Source organism: Gorilla gorilla, chromosome 21, assembly GCF_029281585.2.
Source record: "Gorilla gorilla gorilla isolate KB3781 chromosome 21, NHGRI_mGorGor1-v2.1_pri, whole genome shotgun sequence".
Classification (NCBI taxonomy): Eukaryota; Metazoa; Chordata; class Mammalia; order Primates; family Hominidae; genus Gorilla; species Gorilla gorilla.
Genome location: NC_073245.2, coordinates 24,668,421 through 24,689,662, shown reverse-complemented (window position 1 = coordinate 24,689,662; position 21,242 = coordinate 24,668,421). Strand labels below are relative to the sequence as shown.

Genomic DNA, 21,242 nt, shown 5'->3' with positions numbered 1-21,242 from the left:
GCATTTCCTGTGGACTGCAGGCTCCTTTGCAGCTAACACCACTGGAGGAAACAAGGAACAAAGATTTGCTTCCTAATACTCTGGTGGTTTAAACTGACTCTCCCTTGAGAGACTTGACTTACTCACTTCCCAGATCTGGCCCTATTGGGAAAAATCACCATATTTTTCTAGGCATTCTTTTCAAGGTGGCCTTATTATTTGAAAGATTTGAAAGGTTTCAGATCATCTTCCCAAGGTAATGTTCTCTTGAGGCAACAGAAGCAAGGATGTCCCAAGGAATAGAGGGTAGGTATTTTAGTCTCAACTTTATCAATTTTGATCTGAATAAGTAGTAATGCATTTAATAAAATTCAATATTTAGTCTCTCTGAATCTCACCTTTCTTACTTTATAAAAAGGGAAGATTGGCCAGGCGCTGTGGTTCACACCTGTAATCCCACACTTTGGGAGGCTGAGGCCAGTGAATCACCTGAGGTCAGGAGTTTGAGACCAGCCTGGCCAACATGGCAAAACCCCATCTCTAGTAAACATACAAAAATTAGCTGGGTGTTGTGGCGCATGCCTGTAATCCCAGCTACTCGGGAGGATGAGGCAGGAGAATCGCTTGAGCCCAGGAGGCGGAGGTTGAAGTGAGCCGAGATCGCGCCATTGCACTCCAGCCTGGGCGACAGAGCTGGAATCCATCTAACTCAGGGAGAAAAAAATAAAAATAAAAGTGCAGATTGCCACAGACCAGGGGCTGGCAAACTTTTTCCAGAGAGGCTGGATAGTAAACACTTCAGGTTCCGTGGCCGTAAAATCCCTGTAGCTACAACTCAACTCTGCCACATGAAAGCAGCCATAGACAATATGTAAACAAATGGCCACAACTGTGTTCTAATAAAGCTTTATCTATAAAAACAGGCAGCAGGTCTGGCTAACACCTAACAGAGACTCCTTTCCCAGCTCGGGGATCCTTGGCCACCACGATGCCTCTAATATGGATTTAGTTTGTTAATGAGAGCAACAGATTTATTTTTCCTGTACCTGTATTTCTCTTTGTGTTGTAAGAAAATATTACTTGTCATGTCACCTCCTCATAGGAATTTCAAAAGGACTGATGAGCTACTGTTTCAAAGTACTATGATTTCTTGATAAAGGGCAGAAAAGAAGTACTAATTATTATCAACAGTACATTTTAAGCTACTATCATCTGATTATTATTGCACCTGGGAATAGAATGTGAATTCTGATTCATACCACTCATTCAAACATATTATGCTATGGTCTCTCACCTTAGAGTTTCCCTTCAAATGATTAATGAAAACCTTGAGTTAGTCAATATTACCCCTTGATGCCTTCCAAAGATTAGATAGAAGAAATAAAAGAAACAGATTCCACCATTTCATTTACACAAGTTTAATATTTTTCCATTTATCCTTGATGACTATTCAGCCCTGAAGCCTAAGAGTGAAGCATTCTAAAGAAATAAAATAGACATGTGAGCTATGCTGAAAACCATCAAATAAGGGTGATATGGTTTCTTTATTTTTATTTATTTTTTTCTCCTTAGGAGAAACTCCATTAAGAGTAAATTTTGGAGACAGGAGACTTTGTAGTATATATATGTTAAAATATGTTTTTTAAAAACACAGTGGATAATTGACACTGATTTCATAATTTCTTATGAATATTAGCATAATTTTTCCTTTATATTCCACCTACTACCAATTATCAACCAGGTTTGACACTTTCAATAACTAATTCATTTGTTAGATATTTCTCTAGTACCTGTGGTATACAAGGTACTCTGTTATAAAAGTGGGAAGTTTGCATATCCAACAATAAAAGGTAGCATGTGACAAGTGCCCTCAGTATGTTAACATGAAGTATTCTGGAGTGTGAAGAAAAAAGAAGGCATTTTTAGCTGAGGTGAGGCGAGAAGACTTGTTTCATGGCAGAAGTGATATTTGAACTGAGTCTGGAAGACAAGTGAAAGGAGCAAAGAAAGAGCTTTCTAGATAGCTCAGATACAGACCCCATGCATAGACACACCATTGTGAGCAATTCATATCATACAAAAGGTTGTAAGTAGTTCAGTGGAAGGCCAAAGGTAATCAGGCTAATGAGTCTGTGTTTAAGGAAAAATCCACTATTGGATTTTGAGAGGATTAGAGTTACGTTTTATTCATTCATTCATCAAATATCTTTTGAACCCCTATTATATATCACACATTTTTTAAGCTATATGAATATAGCAATACATTAGAAAAATGCAGAAAGAAGAATCTGTGCCCATATTCTGGTAGATAGAAACAGATAAGAAACAAAAGAAATAAGTAAATGATATAATGCTATTTGAAGATTAACTTTACAAGTAAGCAATTACAAATTTAAAAACTGAAGCAATTATAAATAGGTTGGTTAGGGTGACACCTGATGTTACATTTGAACAAGAGTTTGAGGTAGGTAAGGAACAAGCCATGTAGGTATCTAGAAGAATAGAAATCCAGCAGAGGGAATGCCAGTGCAAAGGCTTTGAGGACCAGGTTCACACAAAGCAGCCTGTGTGAGTGGGGGAAGCACAGAAGGAGATGATGTAGAGAAGTAAGGGTCACATCATGTAGAGCATTGTAGACAATGTTAAGGACTCTGGATTTAAGAATGTTAATTTACTAGAAACGTGCAGAATAACTGCAGAAGGAAAAGTATTAGAAGTAGAGGCAAAAGTGTTTTTAAAAAACTATTTTTCAGGTGAAGAAGTCTTGAAATAATTCACTCGTTTGATCCTTCATTTATTCACATTAATTCAGCACATATTTAGGAGACACTATGATTGATACTGACATTGGAACTGACTGAGATAGACAAATCTTGCCTATGTGAAGCTGACTACTTGGCGGAATGATGATAGCATGAATAGAAATGTCCCATATGTCAACAAGCTTCTAAAAATCTATAAAAATTTAAATTGCATTATGAATTCAAAAATATCTAATATTGTAGAGAAGATTCCCAAAAGATCCAATTACATAAACAATCCTCCATCTACTTTCTAAGTCATTTCCTTAGCAATAGCCTTCAATGAAATATTGACCAATATTCTTTCTACCCTTAAGATTTCTTTTGAAAAGAATGATTGGATATTCTTAACATCAAAAAGAAATCATTCAAAACATCCAAGCAGTGAAAAGTAAACTAAATATCTGGGGCTTATCATTCTACTAATTATGATGAGTCACAGAACACAGAATACAAGTATAATTAATTCAAATACAACCATTTATGAATAGATTAATTTAGCAAGCATAAAAGAGGCAAAAACCAGTTCAAAATTATCAAGTTTGTCTGTAACCCAGACAATAGCATTTTCCAAACAAATTGCTGATGCATGAAGATATTATCACTTGTGGCTGGATGACTGGCTTTAGTACCCCTATAATGATAAACCCGCTGTCTCAGAGGACAGATAGGAACTAGTCTCTGCTGTCAAACTGTCATGGAATTATTAAATATGGAGAGGAAAAATGACCCAAACAGTATGTAATGAGCTCCCTTTTCATTCTCACTACAAAAGCACATCTGTGGATTGTTAATGACTCTGAAATGGATGAACCAAATTGATGAGAAAGAAAAACATCTCTCAGGGATAGGGAAAGGGAAAATGAACACACACAATGTTTATCAAACATAATTTTAAATATAAGGGCTTGTGAAAGTACTGTGAAATACTATAAAGTGGAATAAAAATGTAAGCTATTATTACTCATTTTCATATTGCTTTCCTTGCTTTCCTTTATGCTTTTAATATAAATCATTAACCTTTTAAATATATAGGAAGAAACAAGACCTAGTCACAAATATTCCATGTTTATGACTTTTATGAGGTGGCACTGCAATGCCTGTCTGGTAATTTCTATTCTATTGGATGAGTTTTTACTAAACATGCCCTATGGGCTGCATGCAGTGACTTGAATATGTGTCAGCTCTCAGGATCTCAGTTCTCATGGATTCTGTAGCTAGTCCCATTGACTGACTTGTCATTTCTAGCTTCATTGTCCCAAAAGATCCATTTGCCCCAGGATGCCCATGAAAGCCACACTTCAGTTCAAAGTTATGACTCAAGCATTGGAATTCTTCAAGCACTGGTATTGACTCACTGATCTTTGTTCCTCAGTGCCTGGTATTGTGCAAGTCTTCAATAACCCTAAAATAAGATGAATTGTATTCAAAGGAAACTGAATAACTTATTCAAAGGGATGTCAAACAGATACAAGCACATTTAAAAAATTATCACAGTGTGAACCCATACACTACAGCCACCATTCTATTTGGGCGTATTTAATGATTCTGAGTATACTGTTCTTTAGAAAGTTCAGATTTGGAGAAATTTGATTTGTATTTTAATACATAAAAAAGAAAACAGTGAATCAATAGGGGACTGGGAATATTACTTGGTTTAAGGACAGATACAAGTCTGAAAACAGTCAATAATCTTGCTATTATTGTAGCAGTCAACAACCTTGCTTGTTCTCAGGGCAGTGTAAGTTAGGTAAATTATGAAGGTAGCATGGTATTAGAAAGCAAAAGAACCAATATTTGTAAAAATAGCACTATATGATTTTGGAGAGAGAAATCACCGTTAATACCCAGATCATGACCTCTGAGTTACAAAGAGAACTGCTCTAAACACCATTCTACACAAAGGGTTTGTCTGACACAAGTACATATTCCAAGTAGTAGTGAAGAGCCATTTGGCACATGATTTGACTATTTCACACTAGGTAAAGACACTAACAAAGAAAAATAAGTGAAAAATCATTAAAGGAAAAATTAAAGAGCATATATAGTTGATATACAATCATGCTTCACTTACCAACAGGAATATGGTCTGAGAAGTGACTCCTTAGGTGATTTCATCGTTATGTAATCATAGGGTATACTTACACAAACCTAGATGGTATAGCCTACTGCACACCTAGACTATAGGCTATAGCCTATTGCTCCCAGGCTACAAACCTGTACAGCATGTTACTGTACTGAATACTGCAAATAATTGTAGCACAATGGTAAGTATGTAAACATAGCTAAACATAGAAAACGTACAGCAAAAATATAGTACAGGTTGAATCCCTAATCCAAGTTTTGAAATTCAAAATGGTCCAAAATCTAAAACTTTGCGTGCCAACATGATGCCACAAGTGGAAAATTCCACACCTTATCTCATGTAACAGGCCACAGTCAAAACACAATCAAAACTTTGTTTCATGCACAAAATTATTTAAAATATTGTATAATATTACACTCATGTTATGTGTATAAGGTGCATATAAAACATAAATGAATTTTGTGCTTAGACTTGGGCCCCATCTCCAAATTACTTCATTTTGTATATGCAAATATTTCAAAATCTGAAAAAAAGATCTGAAATCCAAATCATGTCTGGTCTCAGACCTTACCCAAGAATTTTGGGTAAGGAATACTCAATCTGTATTATAATCTTATAGGACCACCGCCATATATGTTTTCCATCATTGACCAAATCATCGCTATGCAGTACATGAAAGTACTTTCACTGAAACCATTATGAACAATATAGGATGCAATATTATATTGATAAATAAAATACTGTTTTAATATATTACTATTTACTACAAGTCCTCAAATTTAAACATACCTTTACAGTAATCTTTAAAATATAACATGCTATTCTCCATTCACACACATCCACAAGAAATTCACTGTTATGACAACCTGTCTATATATAACCCATAGTATCCTATAGGTTGTATTATAAATTTTCATTCATATTTTCTCCACTGCTAAAACAAAAATCAAAACCAGCTTCACTTTTACATAAAATGTATTCCACAGATCTCAGCAGTATCATAAGAAGTGGACAAATGTGATAATCAACAAATTGGTGTCTCAATTTCCAGGTCAATACACACCTTAATGATGCAATGAAACCCTCTACCTCCAACCTCAGGCCCTGAAGATTATGGGATAAAAAAGCTTTGACACTGACCAGCTTCTCTCTAAGTATTTTATCCCATACCATGCCACCCAGTTGGTTGAATCACTAAGCAACAAGGTCAATCAAATGCAATACTTCTCTCTATTAAAATATAATGGAAATTTTGACCATTCCACATTCAAAGAGCAAACACATTCTCACGCTGACAACCAGATTTCGTTGGCTTTTCCTGAAAGCAAAGTGTGACAGATGCCTTGGCTGTAATTGCCAATCAGCCTTTACATGGCAGCTGGAAAAACAATACATCACTTTGATCTCCTTTGCTCTAAACACATCCACAATCAAGAAACCTGAACAAGGAATAAGAAATTGTCATCATTTCCAGGAGCTGTCACTCTGTGGCACTTAAATGCTATAATGTATATTTTGCTCATATTTTTATTTCCCTTTCAGAGACACTCTGTCAAAGACCTGAATAGTTAAACATCATATGTGTGTATATACATATATATATAATATACACAGTATATGTATATTTTATATATATGTATATATTTGGAGACATACTTGGAAAGCACGTTTTTATTACCATGTACAAAATCTGAACTCAAGCACATTTAATTAAATACCACCACTGCCATTTCCTTTTCCAGTTATACACTGCAGTAAAACAAGTTAAGATGTCTCATCTGGTTTTGAAACAGTATTCAGTTGTACTCACATTTTGCAGGCAGGTCATAGCCACATGTGATTTTTGCATGTCCAGTATCACAGCCATTCAGGTTACGACATTCAGCTAGCAAACAGGGGCCGGCTGCTCTATGAATACAGCCATCCACTAAGGGAGAAAGAAGAAAGTTAGCTTATATCTGGCATTTGGAAATAAATATAAAGCTCAAGATGGGAAGAGGAAAAGAACTCAGTTTGTTCTTCCTGTAAATAACCATAGCCCATGGAAGAAAACCCAGGGTGTCCAATGTTTCAAACACTAGCTTGTTTGTGTGTGTGTTGGCGGGGGCAGGGGGGTGCGGTTATGTGGTGAACAGAAGTAGAAGGGTTATAGAAGTTGTGTGCTAGTTAAACAACAGGTTCTCTGGGGTGGGAGAATCCTTGATAGGTAGCATTTTCCCATTTCAGTGGCATAATTCCTTTCCCCATATCCAACTTTAAGCTATTAACCTGATGTCACTGAACACAGGGTTGAGAAGAAATGCTCACAATTGTCTCTCTCTCCCGAGCTGGTAGATGTTGCCTCTAACACACCACAGGTTAGAGAAGAAAAAAGTCAGTAAGAAACCTAGAAAGGTACTCTGAAACGTTTGTGCTCACCTCAAAACTGAAGGAGTAGAATTAAAGCTACCAAAATCAAAACCAAACCTTTGAGCAACTTCTCCCCACAACAGAATGACACAAACATGACTGTGTTTCTGCAGGGTGTCTGACTGGGTGCTGCGCAAGGGTAGATTAGGTCTTGCTTAACACCCATAAGACCACCCCTTACTCTCACTTGGCAGGGCCTGAAGCAGAACTTCAGTGCTGCTCCAACTCTGCCAGAGGGGCAGGCTTTGTGCCCGTGAGCACCCTCAGGTCTCATCAGCTCTCTAGCTTTATATCTGGGCGCCTTTGACATCCAGGCATCACAAATTACCTTTTGAGAGCACAAATTTGATGTCACTGGAAATTAAAGTTCTCTTTGTGTGAGTGCACAGGTAGAAGGGTAGAAGACTAAAAGATCACAGACACATAAATTAGGAAATTGAGGATTTGGGGCTTTAGTTATTATTGAATGGGTCCCATGGATAGAAAAAAAAAAGCAAGATTATAAAATAAAGGAAAAGAGAGAGTAGTAGTAACTGGAATGTGAAAATAGATAGAATATTAGAGGTCTGAAGACTTCTCCTCTCCACAGTCCGTAACACCAGGTAATTGATCCTTGATCTTTATTATCATTATCATTATTATTATTTAAGAGGAAGCTGGATATGGGACAGGCTATTGGCACTAAGGGAAGTATAACTTGTCTAATGTCCAGGTTGACTTCTGCTGCCACTGCGTGGCAGGGAGGCATCACTTTTGGCCTCACAAGTGTTCCAGGGTAACAACATTATCTGGGCTTTATTACTTCACCACTTGCATATCACCAAAGTTTGACAATGATCCTCAACCTCAAAGACACTCACAACAAAATAAATTCACTCCAGACTACGCTACACTGAATGTTTTGCAAAATCTAGGTTGAAATCCAGACTTAAACATTTACCAGATATGGCATGCTCCAAGCACTGGTTTTCTTACAAGTCCTTGTCAATAATGGTAGTATCTCACATAGTTACAAAGTCGTGCATAAAATTTGAATAATTTTGTGCATGGAAGGCATTCAGCATAGTGTCTAGTACAGTGTTATGTGTCCCTTTGGTGGTAGTTATCTTAAGTACTCTAAATCAAAATTTTGTGTAAATTTTGAAATAATTCTTCTTTATTTAAAAAGAAGAAATAAAGACCGGGCACAGTGGCTCATGCCTGTAATCCCAGCACTTTAGGAGGCTGAGGTGGGTGGATCACCTGAGGTCAGATGTTCGAGACCAGCCTGACCAACATGGAGAAACCCTGTCTCTACTAAAAATACAAAATTAGCCGGGCGTGGTGGTGCATGCCTGTAATCCCAGCTACTCAGGAGGCTGAGGCAGGAGAATTGCTTGAACCCAGGAGGCGGAGGTTGCAGTGAGCCAAGATCGTGCCATTGCACTCCAGCCTGGGCAACAAGAGTGAAACTCCGTCTCAAAAAAAATAAATAAATAAAAATAAAGTTTTTTCTCTTACAAAGAAACATTAATATATTTTTTTAAAATTCTTTCAATTAGCATTTTTACTTTTTAAATTTATTATATGAAATTATTAACACAAGTGCAAAAAATACGTATACAAGGATATCACAGTTGTTTACAATAGTGAAAACTTGGATCTACTCAGATGTCCACCAACAGGAGCTGGTTAAATAAATAAAAGCCCATCAATGCCATAGACTGTAATACACCGCTTAAAATGAATAGACCAGCTATAGGTAAACAGAGTCCTTCACATGAAAAGATTTCTCAGTGAAAATGCCAGGTTTAGAAAAGTACATATAGTATGGTTACCATTTTGTTTACAACATTATATACACACACGTACATATATATATGTACTGAATATACATATATATGGATATATAATGTAATATATATATGTAATGTGTATATATATATTCAGCACCCACACATATATATATGTACTGAAAATATATGCACCAGTTGGTGATATTATTATGAGATGGGAAACAGAGGGTGAGATTACTGTATAAGGGAAAAATTATGTCCTAATTTCTCTATATATGAAAATTTTTTACAAGAGCTTTAAGAAAAGTATTTTAAAGTAAATGTTTTCTTGGCAAAGAGATAATTAGTTACTTTCAAATAGATAATGAAAATAGGATTTCCTAGTATACTTAATCATATGCTGTCAAATATTATCTGCTTTATTTAGATTGCACCTTAATGCAGTTTGCAGATACCTAATTCTCAAAATTTTCATGGTTATCCCAGTATTCCTGACTGCATTCGGGCAACGGAAGTCTAGCTGAAGAGCTATTTAATAATAATAACTACAGCTTAAATGTACCAAATGCATCAATGTGCTGGGCACTGCACTAAGGACAACCTTATAAGGTAAATATTAATTTTATCATCTCCATTTCCTAGGATCTTAGGTTAGTAACTTGCTTACATTCACAAAGTACTCACAACGTGATTCAAAACCCCAGATTTATCTGATGTTGCAACCATGCTCTTAACCATTATAAATCACTGTCTTCTCAATTCCTGCAAGTGGCATATCGAAGCACTCTATTACATTACTTTTAAATTCCCATCCATTCTATTTATGACTTATAATGTACATACAATCAAATGTACAAATTTTAAGTGTGCAGTCTTGACAAGTTTTAACAACTGTGTGCATTTATGTAAACATGATGCTAATAGAGATACAAAACCTTTCCATGAACCCAAAAAGCTACCTTGTGCCCTTTCCATTCAATTTCCCCTCCCCTCACCCAGAGGGAGTTCCTGTTCTGACTTTGATCACCAGAACTGTTTTACCTGCTATATAACTTCAAACTTTATATAAAGATAGAGAGACTGCCTTCTTTTACTCCACATATTAAATATTTCTGAGATTCATCTGTGTTGTATATATTTAGACTTCTTCCTTTTTATTTCTAATACTCCATTGTTGAATATGCTGTAATTTCTTTATCCATTCATCTGTGAATAGACATTAGACTGTTTCTAGTTTTTAGCTATTATGAATCAATCTGCATACTTGTATAAACCATCTTGTAGCTATACATTTTCATTTCCATTGGACAAATATCATTGAGTGAAATTACTAGGTAAGTATATATTTATTTTATAAAGAACTAACCTAACAGTTTTCCCAAGTGATTACCATGTTACACATAACTCCAGCAATGTAAGAGAGTTCAAATTTTGGCAGTCCCTTGTTGTCGTCAGCCTTTTTAATGTTGGTAATTCTAATGACTATAAAGGAGTATTCAATGCACATTTCCCTGATAATTAATAATGCTAGATGTCTTGCCAAATGCATATTGGCCATTCATATATCTTATTTTTGGAAGTATCTGCTCATGTCTTTTGCTAATTTTTGTTGTCTTTTTATTACTGAGTTGTGATAAATCTGTTATTAATTCCATTTCACTTTTTAAAGTTTCAAATATTTCATTTTTTTCATTCTTGAAATTTCCATTTGGTTCTTCTTCTTACTGTTTTCCTATGACTCCTGAAATTTCCCATCTCCTCATCCATTCTATTTTATCTAGTCATGTAAATTCCTTAACAGATGTGACATAGTTATTTTAATGTCCCTATGTGCCAATTCCATTATCTAGGTCAGCTATGGGTCTGTCTGTATTGACTCAGTTTTCATTTGACTCTGGAATACATTTTCTTATTTCTTTGCATGTCTAGTAAATTACTGATGGCATATTGAAACTTGTGTATAATATATGGTAGAGGCTTTAGATTCTATTATCTTCTATTATCTTAGAAGATTCTATTATCTTAGAAGTTTGTTCTAGCAGGCAGGTAAAATACTGCCAAGTAATATGGAAGTTTCGTTAAGGTGGGTCTATTTCAATTTTTTCTTAAGTTCTACAATAAATCCCTTAGTGCCAGGATGTAGTCTTTACTCCTACCGCGTAGCCCTTCTGGAGTTTCAGCGGAAAACCCAAGATGTTAGCCAAGCCCCCTCTAACTTGGGGAGAACTAAAATTCCAAATTCTATAGACATACAGTTAAGAAGCTGCTGAATTATTTGCTCAGTTATTTACACCTTCTAGCTTTCATTTTCTTCCTAGGCTTCTTAGAGTCTTTCTCTGCATATGCACAGACTCAACCAAGGATTAAAGAGGGATTTATTTGTAGATTTTGGGCTCCTTCATCTGTGACTCTCTCCTTTCTGGCATCTCCTCCTTAATTCCTATTCTGACAATCCTGAATTCAGTCCTGTGGTTTCCCATGTGAATAACTATTGCTTTCTATTTCAGCCCTCTCAGCCACTTACCACATGAGTTAAGTAGGACCCTCAGGGTCCAAGTCACATGATCTCTTAAATGTGGCTCTCACTCAGGGTGGTTCCTTATTTCACAAATAGAATCTCTTTTATTTCAGCCTACTTTAAGTTACTTGCTAGTGCCAATAAACAATTTCTGTTGTTGCTTATATTTTGTCAAGAATTTCTAGTTACTATTGGTATGAAGGTCATCTGATACATGTTAGTCTTTCATTATAGAACAATGGAACTACATACCACACTTTCAATTAAAATATGATCTCCTATTATTTCAGAGCTATATTTGTGGCACTTGAAAAAAAAGCATGTGGGAGAAAAGGGCAATGGTAATATCAATTGTATCAATTCTATGCTCAAAAGCAAGTCTTTGAAAGACAAAAAGGTAATACCCCTATATGTACAAACTCAATATAAGAGTTTAAAATTCTCTAATCTATTGTCAATTCTGTTGCTAGACTTATTTTTCTAAAATGTGAGTCTGATCTTACTGCTTCCTTATTAAAGTCATGTTTGTTGTTCTTCATATCTTACATTGTAAAACACTAATTCCAAATTATGGTGTTTAGACCCTTCATAAATGTTGTTCCGACTTATCCTCCCAACTCTCATATCCTCCTACACTTTTTTCCTTCACATCCTCTGATTTGGCCACACCCATGACCTTGCTGTTCTCTAAAGGCACCATGACTTCCTTTGCACGGTACCCTCTACCCAGGCTTTCTATTCCCTCCCCTTTTCTGCCTAGCAAGGTCTTTCCCATTTTTCAATTTCTATTTCAAATGTTTTCTCTTTTAAGAAACCATTTACAACTGGACAAAATAAATGTCTCTTTATGTTCCCATCATATTCTGGTTTGCACCCTTATTGTCATATTTATAAACTGTTTTATAGCTATTACATAAACACAGCAGAATGCTTATATGCTAAAAGTCTGTTTCCCACCTTAGTCTCAGTTTCTTGAAGAAACAGGAGGTGGCTTATTCTTTTGTATATCCCCACCTATCTTAATAAATGACTCTGTAACTGCTTAATACAGTTGATTTTGATTCAATTAAATGTGGGAGGAAAAGTAATGTGTTTTTTTTTTTTTTCTGACAATACTGAGGAAATGGTTAGGTTACTCAAATCCAAGGAATTAGAAAGTAAAAAGTAAAGTCAAATACACAGCCAGTGTTGTCATCACAAATCTGGTGATGAGGTTCTATATTAGAAGTGTTATAATTCATTGAATCTGAAAGTTCACCCCCTTCTCCACTCAGGTCTAGTTCAATCTGCAGAAAACCTTGCCTTTTGACTTCACAAAGGGTCAGAATAAAAAGACAGCAGGCTGAATAGTTGCAAGATGTGGAATACAACACAGTAGCACTTCTCACATCTACCCTGGGGAGGCAGATGGGGAGGAGACCCATAGTTTGTACTCGGGCTGACACAGATCGTCTAAACCTAATCACCACTAAAGAAGAAAAGAATAGAACCCAAGATCAGAAATCTAAAAGAGGGAAAAAAGTGGAATACAATCTTCTACATAGCAATAGGACTGTCTATGCTTCTTATCATACCAAAAATATATATATTATAGGAAAAAAGACAACTAAGCTCCATCAGTAAATAGAACAACAATATATAGAATTTTTCAAGACCACTGTGGCTAGTCTGCTGTTTGTTCACCAAAGCCCATTTGGTTTTATTCCTGGGCTACATGAGCAAGACGGTACTTCCCAAACACTCTTGTAATTTTAGGGGGTTGTGAGACTGAGTCCTGTTTAAAGAGTATGAGTAAAAGTGATATAACTATTTCTATATCCAGTCCACAAAAATCCTGCACAAGGTCCTCCATATGACCTTCCATTGTCTGCAGGCTGAATGCAGGGGCTCAGGCAGGACACCAATGACCCAGGAGATGATGCAGCAACCAGACAAAAAGTGTCTGAGTCCCTAAATGACTGTGTGGAACACAGCTCCACTCCCATTTCCCATACTAGACTGTGAATCAGGTGATAAACCTTTATTATGTAGAACCACTACAATTTGGGGATGTTTGCAACACCAGTTTGCCTTAACAAATACATTCATTTCTGTTGTAAATGTCATGATGGCAATTTTTGTTCCACTGGATCACTGTTTTTTTTTAAACTTGTGCAAAAAAATCAGCTTTTATTACTAGAATGAATGTATTGGCCAAGCTCATTGCCCTAGGTATGTCTCAGAGTCCTTAATCATGCTGGAGTCTGAAGACTCGGTGAGTACCCAAAGCCAAGCTCTCTTACTCATTCAAATAGCTGTTCCTCCTACTTAGTGACTGAAACCAGACTAACAGAAGATTAAAGCAGAGACTTATTAAAGACTGCCTGTGCCCGGCCGCCCCGTCTGAGAAGTGAGGAGACCCTCTGCCTGGCAACTGCCCCGTCTGAGAAGTGAGGAGCCCCTCCGCCCGGCAGCCACCCCGTCTGGGAAGTGAGGAGCGTCTCCGCCCGGCAGCCACCTCGTCCGGGAGGGAGGTGGGGGGGTCAGCCCCCCGCCCGGCCAGCCTCCCCGTCCGGGAGGGAGGTGGGGGTGTCAGCCCCCCGCCCGGCCGGCCGCCCTGTCCAGGAGGTGAGGGGCGCCTCTGCCCGGCCGCCCCTACTGGGAAGTGAGGAGCCCCTCTGCCCGGCCAACCACTCCGTCCAGGAGGGAGGTGGGGGGGTCAGCCCCCCGCCCGGCCAGCCGCCCCGTCCGGGAGGGAGGTGGGGGGGTCAGCCCCCCGCCCGGCCAGCCGCCCCGCCCGGGAGGGAGGTGGGGGGGTCAGCCCCCCACCTGGCCAGCCGCCCCGTCCGGGAGGTGAGGGGCGCCTCTGCCCGGCCGCCACTACTGGGAAGTGAGGAGCCCCTCTGCCCGGCCAGCCGCTCCATCCGGGAAGGAGGTGGGGGGGTCAGCCCCCCGCCCGGCCAGCCGCCCCGTCCGGGAGGTGAGGAGCCCCTCTGCCCGGCCAGCTGCCCCGTCCGGGAGGGAGGTGGGGGGGTCAGCCCCCCGCCCGGCCAGCCGCCCCGTCCGGGAGGGAGGTGGGGGGTTAGCCCCCCGCCCGGCCAGCCGCCCCGTCCGGGAGGTGAGGGGTGCCTCTGCCCGGCCGCCCCTACTGGGAAGTGAGGAGCCCCCCCGCCCGGCCAGCCGCCCCGTCCGGGAGGGAGGTGGGGGGTCAGCCCCCCGCCCTGCCAGCCGCCCCGTCCGGGAGGTGAGGGGCGCCTCTGCCCGGCCGCCCCTACTGGGAAGTGAGGAGCCCCTCTGCCCGGCCACCACCCCATCTGGGAGGTGTACCCAACAGCTCATTGAGAACGGGCCATGAAGACAATGGCGGTTTTGTGGAATAGAAAGGGGGGAAAGGTGGGGAAAAGATTGAGAAATCAGATGGTTGCTGTGTCTGTGTAGAAAGAGGTAGACATAGGAGACTTTTCATTTTGTTCTGTAGTAAGAAAAATTCTTCTGCCTTGGGATCCTGTTGATCTGTGACCTTACCCCCAACCCTGTGCTCTCTGAAACATGTGCTGTATCCACTCAGGGTTGAATGGATTAAGGGCGGTGCAAGATGTGCTTTGTTAAACAGATGCTTGAAGACAGCATGCTCGTTAAGAGTCGTCACCACTCCCTAGTCTCAAGTACCCAGGGACACAAACACTGCGGAAGGCCGCAGGGTCCTCTGCCTAGGAAAACCAGAGAACTTTGTTCACTTGTTTATCTGCTGACCTTCCCTCCACTATTGTCCTATGACCCTGCCAAATCCCCCTCTGCGAGAAACACCCAAGAACGATCATTAAAAAAAAAAAAAAAAAAAAAAGACTGCCTGTGGTAAGGTCAGCTAGTATTGGGGTGAACACTGAGGTCACTCACAGGGCTGCTCTTCGTCAGGACTGAGGGGAGTCTAGCTGCAGCTCCTTCTAAAGGCTAGGCTTTCTGCTATACTGACATACCTGCCATTTACCACCCTGACAAGAAGGCCAAAATGCTTGCAGGCAGATGGTTAACTAAGGCAAGGATTTTGACTCCCTGACGTATTTTCTCCAATTATCTAGCAAAGGCTAAATTCAGAGGACTTCAGCCTATTAATTAGGCTATCTTGGTTAGCTTTCCTTAGACTATAGCCTAAAGAATTCCACTGTCTGAGAGCAGGATAGAAAGATAAGTTTCAGTTATGCTTGAGGGGAATTGTTGTCACTTTTGTTCATATTACCTTGGAGCTTAGAGTTTGAAGATGTTATTATAGAATAGTCTTATTCCACTGTTTAGATAGCTAAAATAAAGGCAAAAGAAATAGGACATGAAAACACCTCAATTTTTTTTTAACTTAAGATTATTTTGCCCCAGAGAGTCCAATCTGCCTCTCTGGCATTCCTCAGGTAAAGCTCATCATTTTATAAGCAAATGAACAAGTTGATCCTGAAAAGAGAAAAAGCAAGCTGCAAAGCATTGAGCAGAAACGTATCAGGTACTGTACAGTAATGAATGTAGAGCTATCAGAAAATAAAAATAAAAGAGAATCAAGACAAAGTTCTAAATACAGATTTTGAAAAACACTAAATGCACCATTTAGTGAAATCCAGTTATTTTAGAAATTGGCCCTGTGGTAGTTTTTATTTCTATGGGATCAGTGGTGATATCCCCTTTATCGTTTTTTATTGTATCTATTTGATTCTTCTCTCTTTTCTTCTTTATTAGTCTGGCTAGTGGTCTATCTATTTTGTTAATCGCTTCAAAAATCCAGCTCCTGAATTCATCTATATTGATTTTTTGAAGAGTTTTTCATGACTCTATCTCCTTCAGTTCTGCTCTGATCTTAGTTAATTCTTGTCTTCCACTAGCTTTTGAATTTGTTTGCTCTTACTTCTCTAGTACTTTTATTTGTGATGTTAGGGTGTCGATTTTAGATCTTTCACACTTTCTCCTGTGGGCATTTAGTGCTATAAATTTCCCTCTAAACACTGCTTTAGCTGTGTCTCAGAGATTCTGGTATGTTGTGTCTTTGTTCTCATTGGTTTCAAAGAATTTATTTATTTCTGCCTTAATTTCGTTATTTACCCAGTAGTCATTCAGGAACAGGTTGTTCAGTTTCCATGTAGTTGTGCGGTTTTGAGTGAGTTTCTTAATCCTGAGTTCTAATTTGATTGCACTGTGGTCTGAGAGACAGTTTGTTATGATTTCCGTTATTTTGCATTTGCTGAGGAGTATTTTACTTCCAAATTATGTGGAATAAGTGTGTTGTGGATGTATGTTAGAATAAGCGTGATGTGGTGCTGAAAAGAATGTATATTCTGTTGATTTGGAGTGGAGAGTTCTGTAGATGTCTATTAGGTCCGTTTGGTCCAGAGCTGAGTTCAAGTCCTGAATATCCTTGTTAATTTTCTGTCTCATTGATCTGTCTAATATTGACAGTGGGGTGTTAAAGTCTCCCACTATTGTTGTGTGGGAGTCTAAGTCTCTTTGTAGGTCTGTAAGAACTTGCTTTATGAACCTTGGCACACCTGTATTGGGTGCATATATATTTAGGATAGTTAGCTCTTCTTGTTGCATTGATACCTTTACCATTATGTAATGCCTTTGTCTTTTTTTTAATCTTTGTTGGTTTAAAGTCTGTTTTATCAGAGACTAGGATTGCGACCCTTGCTTTTTTTTGGCTTTCCATTTGTTTGGTAAATCTTCCTCCATCCCTTTATTTTGAGCCTATGTGTGTCTTTGCACATGAGATGGGTCTCCTGAACACAGCACACCAAAGGGTCTTGACTCTATCCAATTTGCCTGTGTCTTTTAATTGGGGCATTTAGCCTGTTTATATTTAAGGTTAATATTGTTATGTGTGAATTTGATCCTGTCATTATGATGCTAGCTGGTTATTTTGCCCATTTGTTGATGCAGTTTCTTCATAGTGTTGATGGTCTTTACAATTTGGTATGTTTTTGCAGTGGCTGGTACCGATTTTTCCTTTCCATATTTAGTGCTTCCTTCAGGAGCTCTTGTAAGGCAGGCCTGGTGGTGACAAAATCTCTCAGCCTCCGCTTGTCTGTAAAGGATTTTATTTCTCCTTCACTTATGAAGCTTAGTTTGGCTGGATATGAAATTCTGGGTTGAAAATTCTTTTCTATAAGAATGTTGAATATTGGCCCCCATTCTCTTCTGGCTTGTAGGGTTTCTTCAGAGAGATCTGCTGTTAGTCTGATGGGCTTCCCTTTGTGGGTAACCTGACCTTTCTCTCTGGCTGCACTTAATATTTTTTCCTTCATTTCAACCTTGGCGAATCTGATGATTATGTGTCTTGTGGTTGCTCTTCTCAAGGAGTATCTTTGTGGTGTTCCCTGTATTTCCTGAATTTGAATGTTGGCCTGTCTTTCTAGTTTGGGGAAGTTCGCCTGGATAATATCCTGAAGAGTGCTTTCCAACTTGGTTCTATTCTCCCCATCACTTTCAGGTACACCAATCAAAAGTAGGTTTGGTCTTTGTCTCCTTGTCTTACAAAGATGATTTTCTAAACAGTTTTTAGCAAGGGAATTTTGGAATTCTTGGATTTTCACAGGGAGATTTTGGAGTTCTTGGATTTTCACATATTTATTTAATCTTTTTTTGTAAATAAAAGATGGTAACTTAATCTAAAAGCAGCTGCATAAATCACATTAGCCTAAAAAGTAAGAGGCTTCGCTCATTGAATATATATCTCTCAGAAGCCCAGGAGGATACAACAGGGTTCTTTAAAAATCAAATTACCATAAATTTGTTAAACAACTACCTTGCACAAAGCATTCTGCATGAAGCTGTGGGGAAATCAAATAATAATCTTAACAACAACAATAATAATGTCACATATTTTGAAGATGTGCTGTGTGCCCACTGGTGTGCTAAGTGACTTGAAAGCTTTCACTTTTTAGAGGTAGTGTTACGAAGTAGAAAGAGGATGGTTAAGGTGTCAGACAGCAGAGATTTGAATCCTAGTGCCGCCATTTAAATCTCTTTTTCTTGATTTTCTCATCTTTAAAATGGGATCCCTCATAGGACCTCCACTCAAAATTATAGGATTTTCGTGAGCAAACTGACAAGCACTTTGAATAATGTCTGGCACGCAGCAAGTATGCAATAAATTTTGGCTATATCTCATTTAATCATGATAAAATCATGATAAAAATTTTGAAAGGAAGAATTCATTAGGATCACTACTTAATAAATAAAGAGGTGGAAGTTAAGTAATCACTGCAAGATAATGTAGAAGCTGGGGTCAGAGCCCATGTTTGCCTGAACTTAAAGTTTGTTATAAATCCCTACTGTCTTCTACCTCCATTCATGCAGAGAAGAAAGGAAATATAAACCATAGTCTCTTTCCTTGGGACCCAAATGAATAGGGCAGAAAAGCTCAGAATCACGTTTTCATTAAAATTAAAAGTAATTTACAATATACCGAATACCTTAGTATGGAGAATACATCTTTTAATAGATTGACAACATTTTAGGGAATGGGTCACATATTAATGTATTACATTTTATAAAGCACTTTGACAAGATTATCACAAATTTAATTTGCAAAATATTTTGCAAGGTGGTCTTGAGCTTTATTACCTTTTCCTTTTTTTTTTTTTTTTTTTTGAGATGGAGTTTCACTCTTGTTGCCCAGGCTGGAGTGCAGTGGCACGATCTTGGCTCACTGCAACCTCCACCTCCCAGGTTCAAGCAATTCTCCTGCCTCAGCCTCCCGAGTAGCTGAGATTACAGGTGCCCACCACCACACCCAGCTAATTTTTTGTTTTTTTAGTAAAGATGGGGTTTTACCATGTTGGTCAGGCTAGTGTCGAACTCCTCACCTCAAGTGATCCACCTGCTTCAGCCTCCCGAAGTGCTGGGATTACAGGTGTGAGCCACTGTGCCCAGCCACCTTTTCCATTTTATAGTTCAAGAAATTCAACAAGTTCAAGAATAGATTACTTATCTAAGGTCATCCACCTAAGTGGCAGATATGAATTCAGATTTTATGGCCCTAAAATTGTGGTCAATGTCACCAAGAGCGCCTAGTAAAAATGCAGATTCCCATACCCAGCCTCAAATCTGTAAAATCAGTCTCTCCAGCCATGGAAACCCAGAGTCTACATTTAGTAATCTCTGCAGATAACAGAGACACACACTGCCAACTGAGAACTTTGAGAAGCATTCCTCCACATTATCTTGTTTTATTGACACAGCTCCAGAAAGTGATGAGCAATTGGGCCCTGTGGTAATTGATCTGAGTATTCACTGGACACATGAAACCATGAGTCCTGACTCTCATAAATCAAAAGATCCTCTCTAAATTTAATTAACGCCTTGTTCTCACACTCCTCCGCAAGTCCTAATCAAATATCCAAAGAGGAAGAGTCCCCACCCTTAAAAGTTTGCATTGAAAGCAAGCAATATTAACTGGAACTGGAACTGAACTCAATGACAAGTAGGATTTCAATTAAACACCGTTTCACTTAACGCTATACATGGGAATCATGAAATATCTTGGGCATAAGGAGCCGCTTGATGCATCGTCTCCAAAGTGAGGCTACAAGACATTCATATAAAGGATGAAAAAATGCACTGAAACTTTAGTTGATATTTATAATTTTTATCTAAAAAGATGAGAATGAAGTTCAAGTTTATTAATATTTAATATATAGATGACAGTAGTACTTGTATGTAATTTATAAGCAAACATACACATACATATAAGTACATGTTCAGAATATTTGTACTGAGAGAACTATACAATCAAGAACATTTGGAGTCCACAGATCAGGTAATTAAAAGGGCTTTAAAATCAAAATGCCAGTCTCTGTCGCTTAGAATATTTGCATCTGTGTAATGGGTATAATATTAGTATCAACCTTGTAGAGTTCTTATGAAAATTGAATGAGATAACATGTACAGTGCTTAGCTCATACAGTGCCTGAATAAGTGCTCAAAGAATCTTAATGTGGTAGACCTTTCATAAAGGCTGCAGCAATTACTTCTTTCTTTGTATCCATGCCCTTGGCCATATGACTCTGCAGCTCCTGCCATCAAGAGATACAATCTGTTTCCCTACCACTTGAATCTAGGCTAATCTCATGACTTGCTTTGGTCAATAGAATGAGGCAAAAGTGACTCTGTGCCAGTACTAGTCCTAAGTCTCAAGAGGCCTTTCACATCTCTGCTCACTCTCTTAGAACTCTGCTTAGCTCCCATGTGAACTAGTCCAGATCAGCTAGCTGAAGGATGAGAGATTATATGCAACAGGATTAAGCCATCTCAACGGAGGCCAACTTAGACTAGCCAGCATTCAGCTTTCCTGGCAACTGACCAGACATATGAGTGAGGCCAGATAACAGAAAAAGAACTGTCCAGCTTTACAGTGAACCCATAGAATCAATAATTAAATAGCTGTTGTTTCAAGTCACTAAACTTTGGAAGTGGTTTGTTACACAGATATTCATCATCATCATCCTCATCAGAAAGGATACAAAGCAAGAATCCACTCTCAAAGGAAGACACAAAACAATAAGGTTAAATAGCTGTCCTAACCCCTTGGGGAGGAAAAACAATATAGCTGAAGTAATCAGGTAAAAAGTGGATTCCATTAGAGGTCACCTATAGCCTGCATGAAAGATTCATGTGTCAGGTACTGAATAGCATCAGTGTTTCCTTTAGGGAGCCGA

The 21,242-nt window shown here is 38.7% G+C and overlaps 1 protein-coding gene across 5 annotated transcripts in view; it reads right to left on the bottom strand.

Annotated features, from left to right (window-relative positions):
• MACROD2 (mono-ADP ribosylhydrolase 2) overlaps window positions 1-21,242 on the bottom strand; it is a 2,087,937-nt gene that overhangs the window by 1,358,913 nt on the left and 707,782 nt on the right. For all 5 annotated transcript variants that reach the window (XM_055373553.2, XM_019017390.4, XM_031004864.3 and 2 more), the window contains exon 5: window positions 6,677-6,793. In XM_055373553.2, coding sequence (XP_055229528.2) covers window positions 6,677-6,793 — 117 coding nt within the window. The remainder of the gene's footprint in view (window positions 1-6,676; window positions 6,794-21,242) is intronic.